Raw genomic sequence first — 6,784 nt, forward strand, 5'->3', positions numbered from 1 at the left:
GTGTTGCGGTGTTACGATGTTTCCCGGTGAAGAATTATTCTACGACTGACTTGGAGTTTTGAATTTTTAACCTCCGATCTTTTGGATACGCCTCTAACGGTGTCTTGGATTTCGTCTCTCTTCTCTTATTCGTTATGTTAATTTGGTGTCCTAAATTTTGATTCTCTTGGTCTCCGCCTATTTACGGTGTTCGGGCGTCCCTTCTTCAACATACGTGCTTTCTTCAAATTTCACATGTTATATCGAAAAATTTTTTATGAGAGTTGATTTGGCACCTAGTTGTCTCGTGCGTGGTTTTGGACCATTTCACAGTTCTATGTTAAAATTTTATCTTGCTTCTGCGTGGCGACGTATGGTCTGTGCTGTGATTTTGACAAATTTGCAGAGATTATATTTCCACTTGGATTCTATTCAACGTGTTCAGAGTTTATTATTTTTCTCAATTTCACAAAAAGATGCTAAAAGCTGTTTTATTCTTCTTTCTTGGTTTCACGCCGGGCAATCTGCTGTGTGTGGTCTACGTATGTGGCTTAGGCAGTGGTATTGAGAGACAATAGAAGGGTCTTTCAACTGTCCTCGCCGCACGGACAGGTATACAAAAAAAATAAAACATGTTACTTCTCGGATAGTAGGGAAAAATAGAAAATGTTCTTTGGCTCTTTAAACAAACAAAAATGAAAATGAAAATTATATGCACTAATGTTCATAATTAAACGCAAAATTGGTTTTAAAAGATTTATTTAAAAATTAAATAAAAATGTTAATGATGCAACTGTCACAGTTATCCCCCTCCTAAGATGGAGCAGATGATGCAACTTAGTTGCAGCAGATCTCCATCCTAAGAGAAACTTTGTGATTGACATTGCATCATGAATTCTAAGTACAAATTGAACATTACATAAAAATCCGAACCTTAATCAGAAATTTCAAAGTTCACAAAAATATTCTGAAATACATAAAAATCCTATCCCTAATTTTGAAGTTCATAGAAAAGTTGAAGTACATACAAATCCGAACCCGAATGGTTTTTACCTCGTGTGCTCTGATCTGCTCGTGGACGCGTCTGGAGAGAGCTTCTTGTTCATTAGTCTGATCCATTCTTCCTTCTTCTCCTGAGAACATTGCCAGACCTTGATATTTTCTACGTGTTGTGGAACCGTCTCCTTTCCACTGCTGCAATCAATCAACACAAAAGTGTTTTCCCCTGCCTTTACTTTGACATAATACGGACCAGAATAAAGTTCAAAAAATTTCTGGATCTTTTGATCTACCAGGGTACTGAGCTTGTGTGATTTCAGGAAAACGAGCTCTCCTGGTGTCACTGCTGGTCCTTTCTTCGCAAGTTTCTGATTGCGCATCTTCTTTAACGTAATATTTCTGCGCGTAGCATGGAAAAGTTTGTCTTCCAATGTCCTTGAAAATATTAACAGATCGTCCACGTAGCAGATAGTGAAATCCTGAACGGCATCTCCAAGCACTAAATTCATTGCATTAGTGAAAGATTGCGTCCCATTGCAAAGGCCAAAAGGCATTACTTGAAATTCGTAGAGTTGGTTCTCGAATGGGAACGCTGTGTAGGGTTTCGAGCTTTCGGTCAACTCGAGCTGCCAGAACGAGGAATTCATATCAATTCGGGCGAAGTATTGTACGCCATGAAACTTCTGTAAGATCTCTTGAATGTCCAAAGGTCTAGTCTGTAACACCTTCGTGTGCTTGTTGAGAGCCCGAAAATCTATGCATAGGCGCAAGGTCTTGTCGCTCTTCATCACTACTAGCAGTGGATTTAGATGACACGATTTGGAGGGTCGAATGATGTCCCATTCCAACATTTGTTGTAACTGCTTCCGCACCTCCGCCCTATGTGCCAGTGCCACTGGATAGATCTTTGAAACAATGGCATCGTTCGTTTCTACGGCAATCTCATGTTTGTATACTCGGCAGCGTCCTGGTTTTTCAGAAAATAGCTCACTGTGTTTTCGGAGGATGCGTTCCAATTGTCTTTGTGTTTCCAGCGAGGGCAAGGCCGCTGCTCGCACTTTCTCTTTGATGCTGCCTGCAATGTCTTCCTCCGCCACCACTGCAGCCACTTGAAAATCTCTTTCTTTGGTGCATAATTCTTCTTCTACATCAATATTCAAGAATTTGCACTGAAGTTGATTGTTTTCCTGTAACGTTCGCAGCTCAGAGCGACTGAAGTCCAGCTCGGCGCGTATTTTATACAAGAAATCAACTCCAAGCAGAAGGGGTGCGTTGAGTCTCTTCACAATTAGTACTTCTATCGCTACCTCTACTTCTGCGAGCTCAATCGGGACAATCGTTCTTCCGAAGGCTCTGGACTGGCGCTTCCCAGTAAAATCAACTAATCGAATTTCGGTGGCGGGGCGTAAAGTCGGATTGCGTACATCCGAAGCTATTTTCCTCCAAGTCTCCTCCGTCATCAGTATTGCTTCGCTGCCTGTATCAATGATTGCTTCTAATAGATGACCGCTTATTTTCACCTCTATTCTCGGCGTTGTACAATGCTGGAGTTCTTCCTCTTCTTCTTCTTCCTTCTGGTCTGCGTCATCGCAAGTGAGCCAGGTTGCGGAGACGCGTACGCTGACTACGGGAGGATCAATTTCCTGTCTTCCTTCTGCTGACACTTCTCCCTGTTCGTAACTCTTTTGCTCCACGCAACCGTTTCTTTCCACTTCACATCTCTGTACGTGGCACTGTAAGGCGTTGATGCTTGCGCTATGCTTTGATATGGTGGACTCTACATCTTCGTTCTGGTGCAGACCGTCAACTCGAGCCCTACGTTGGCGGTCCTCCCCTAGTTTTCCGAGGACTGTTCAAGGACCTGATTTAAATCTGGTTCACTGTCACTCTGGTTCCTGGAAGTCGCGTTCTGCGAACGGTTCTGACCACGTCCTCTGCGATTACTGGCAGTTCCTCTTTGCGACACTTGTTGTGTCCTGATTCCTCGAATTCCATTCGTCTGTTCCCCTGTGGAACTCCCTCGTCGACTTTGATTTCCTCCTCTGGAGTTTCTTCTAAAGTGCCGCCCTGTGCTGGATCCTCTTTGCAACCCTGGTCGTGTGTCCCTATGTGCCTGACCATCTGGGACGGGTTGCTCTTCAGTTCGTGTCCTGGTGCCCCCTCGTCCATGGTAGGGGTGTGGACGTTCTCTCCTTCTTCTCTCTCCAGGGGAATTTTGTTCTCTGCTGACGGGTGTCTGCACCTGTTGGATTCTCCTGGGACCTTGAACTGCTCCACCCCGTTGGCCTCGCTGAGCGTTTCGTTCTCGCTGCTGGCTCTCGATGCGATCCAGCTCCTCACTGTCCCACAATATCATGGACAGCTGTTCTGTGTCCTGTAGATGGATCCCAATAAGTTGTCGCTGTACCCGTATGGGCAACATGTTCTTCACATTGGACAACACCTCGGTCTCCGACATTGTCGGACTTAGCTCCTTGAATGACTTCACCTGCTCCCAGAAGAATTCTCGGAGCGATTTTCGGGAGTCAGGGCGGTATCGGGTGTTGCGGAGTCGAGTCAGCTTTCTCTGTATGATTGCTTCACTCTGGAAGTTCCTGAGGAAAGCTACTCTGAAATCCTCAAAGGTCCGGAATTGGTGTAGATGGTTGTCGATCCACATTTTCGCGGCACCTCGGAGGATTCGTGGAAGGATTGTGAGGAGTTCGGATTCAGCAATCCCATAGAGCCTACAGTCATCCAAGAGTCGTCCTAAGAAGGTTGACGGCAAACTCGCATCTGCGTCAGGGTCGAAGGTTGGCAGTTCATCGATTTTTGGTGCTCTCAAAAAGCTTCGACCGCTGCCGTGCGTGTCCAATGATCTTTGGGACTGCGCAGTGTCCCGGCCTAAATCCTCGCCAATGACAGATGCATTCAATGGTGGAGGTGTGGCAGTTCGACTTCTTGAAGTCTCTCCTGTATCCGTAGTTGGGTGTGCGCCGGTGCCCATGGTTTGACTCTGGCTTGGCATCCTCTGGGAAATCTCTTCGGCTAATCTGTCGACGCGGTCGGCCATTTTTCTCTTTTCTTCCTCCTGCACCCGTTGCAGCATGGCCATTTGTTCGGCATGAACGGAAAGTTGCCTTTCTACATTGTGCATGCCTCGCTGCACTTCTTCTCGGTTGGCTTCTAGACGCCTCTGCAATTCCTCTTTGTCTGTTTTAGCCTGATTTTCCTGTTGGGAATGCATTCTTCGGACATCTTCTAATATTAATTCCTGTCTCTGTTCAATTTTCTGGGCGAGCCGTTCTTCGGTCTTCTCCGCCTCCTGCTGAATTCTCTCTTCAAGCAATCGCAGCTGTATGTGACTTTCTTCTGCTTGCACTTCCAGCCTTTCAGCGAGTTTGGCAGCTATGGTCTCCTCTATGCGTTGGCATTGCCTCTGTTGCTCTTCTCGCAACCTTTCCATTTCCTGTCTTTGCTGTTCCCTTTGTTCTTCGAACTTCCTTTCAAGTTCTTGCTTTTGCTCTTCTCGGAACTTTCTTTGTTCTTCAAGTAGCTTCCTTGACTCTTTTCTTCGTTCTTCTTTTTGTTCATCTAACTTCCTGTTAAGTTCTTCTTTTTGTCCGTCCAACTTCTTGTTAACCTCTTTTATTTCTTCTCGTAGTTTTCTTGATTCTTCCTTTTGGTCTTCTTTTTGTCCGTCTAACTTCTTGTTTACTTCTTTTATTTCTTCTCGTAGTTTTCTTGAGTCTTCTTTTTGGTCTTTTATCATCGTCTGCAGTATGGCAAATATATCGGCAGTGGTGGGACTTCTGTTAGAGTCGTCCTGCTGCTCTGTCCTTGGTGTTTCTTCTGATGCCTGAGAGCGCCTTTCCTCGATGGACGCCACTGTTGTGTTTAGGACGCCGCATGTAACACATTCAAGATTGGAAGATGATGGGGTTATTTCTTGCTCCCAGACATCTCTGCCGCAATCTGGGCAAATCTGTTGCTCTCCCGTCAGCATCTTGGTCCTTATTTCTTCTGTCTGTGCCCGCAGTCTTGGCATCTGAAACTAAAAATATACGGCTTTCGCGCCGAATTATTTTTGCACGTACACAAAAATATATTTAATAATTGCTAACTTAATTTTTTTAAAAACAGTATTCTTGAGGTATACCACTGAAATGTTAAGTTTCGTCGTTAGTAATAGTTCACACACACACCACACGTTTTACGTTATTTATTTATTTATTTATTCATGAAATAAGCCTGAGTGTACGATCGTTTGCAATAATTCCAAAGCACAGTAATTTACACTTTAAATCATCTTATCTTAAAATTTACTAAGTGCTATACTTAATTTACATTAGTGATGATACATTTCTAGCTTAATCCTATACATACTGAAAATTCAAATGTTAAACGAATATATGCACACCTTAAATATAAACTAATAGAAGAAAAGTTATTCCTATTTAAATATATGAATGGATATCTTACAAATACATGAATGGTAGCAGGTTCGAGTTGATTTTAGCAACTTGTAGTTATTATCCTATTTCTATATTCCTCACCTGGTTACCTTATTTTTCTTCTTTTTCTTCTTTTCCTTCTTGTTCAATCACCCATTTTCAGTACAAATGAATTCTGTAAACTGAATATTCTCTATTGCTAGCTCAACGTAAACATAACTTGCATTCTTCTGGCTGAAAAAGAAATGAAATTGGAGGGGAAAAGAACGTTGATCGTTCCTGGAAGTACTGTTCAACTTCCGTTGAATTTAGTTCGATTCCAAGGCTCATTATGTAGCTGATAATAATCTTAGCAAGAAGTTACTTTTTTTTTTAAGTCCTAAAACGGTAATCGAGTTCTTAAAATAATGGAGTGTATTCGTCGAGACTGTAAAGTAATTATCGAGTAATTATCGTGTCTGACGATTAATTATCGCATCTAAAAATAAATTATCGAATCTGAGAGTTAATTATCGAGTTTAAAAATTGATTATCGGGTCTGAGCATAAATTATCGAGTTCGAAAACTAATTATCGTGTCTGAAGATAAATTGTCGAGTTCGAAAATAAATGATCGAGTCTAAAAATTAACTATCGAGTTCGAAAGTGAATTATCGAGTCTGAAAAAATTAACTATCGAGTTCCTGTTCGGATGCGCCATATTTGTAAAATTTGAAAAATGAAAAGAGAAGGATCCCGGTGGTGGTCGCTTGTAGCGCCAGGTTTTGTAATATATAAAAAGAAAAAAATGAGATGGCGGGTTTTGGGTTCATATTCCGTTTGTCACTATTTATTCCCTGTGCACCACCGTTAAAGTCTCCGTTCCCCGAACTAACATGGTTTGTGACTCGATAAGGATTGTTCTTGTGAACTTAACTTTTGATTATGAATGTAGTGTGTGTGTAAGTTCCGGGTATGTTTTTGTGTTGCGGTGTTACGATGTTTCCCGGTGAAGAATTATTCTACGACTGACTTGGAGTTTTGAATTTTTAACCTCCGATCTTTTGGATACGCCTCTAACGGTGTCTTGGATTTCGTCTCTCTTCTCTTATTCGTTATGTTAATTTGGTGTCCTAAATTTTGATTCTCTTGGTCTCCGCCTATTTACGGTGTTCGGGCGTCCCTTCTTCAACATACGTGCTTTCTTCAAATTTCACATGTTATATCGAAAAAATTTTTATGAGAGTTGATTTGGCACCTAGTTGTCTCGTGCGTGGTTTTGGACCATTTCACAGTTCTATGTTAAAATTTTATCTTGCTTCTGCGTGGCGACGTATGGTCTGTGCTGTGATTTTGACAAATTTGCAGAGATTATATTTCCACTTGGATTCTATT

The 6,784-nt window shown here is 42.3% G+C and overlaps 1 protein-coding gene across 1 annotated transcript; it reads right to left on the reverse strand.

Moving 5' to 3' along the window:
- Window positions 1-2,812: 2,812 nt before the first annotated feature.
- Window positions 2,813-5,142, reverse strand: LOC145679484 (uncharacterized). The gene has a single exon (XM_081750063.1). It carries the CDS (start codon window positions 5,003-5,005, stop codon window positions 2,813-2,815), a length of 2,193 nt encoding a protein of 730 aa, XP_081606189.1. The 5' UTR covers window positions 5,006-5,142.
- Window positions 5,143-6,784: the final 1,642 nt, after the last annotated feature.

The sequence above is a fragment of the Thermobia domestica genome, chromosome 2 (genome assembly GCF_964235325.1).
Source record: "Thermobia domestica chromosome 2, izTheDome1.hap1.1, whole genome shotgun sequence".
In the NCBI taxonomy this organism is placed as follows: Eukaryota; Metazoa; Arthropoda; class Insecta; order Zygentoma; family Lepismatidae; genus Thermobia; species Thermobia domestica.

Bases quoted from the DNA above. Each gene is read 5' to 3' on its own strand.
- LOC145679484 (XM_081750063.1), bottom strand. From the start codon at position 5,005: ATGCCAAGACTGCGGGCACAGACAGAAGAAATAAGGACCAAGATGCTG.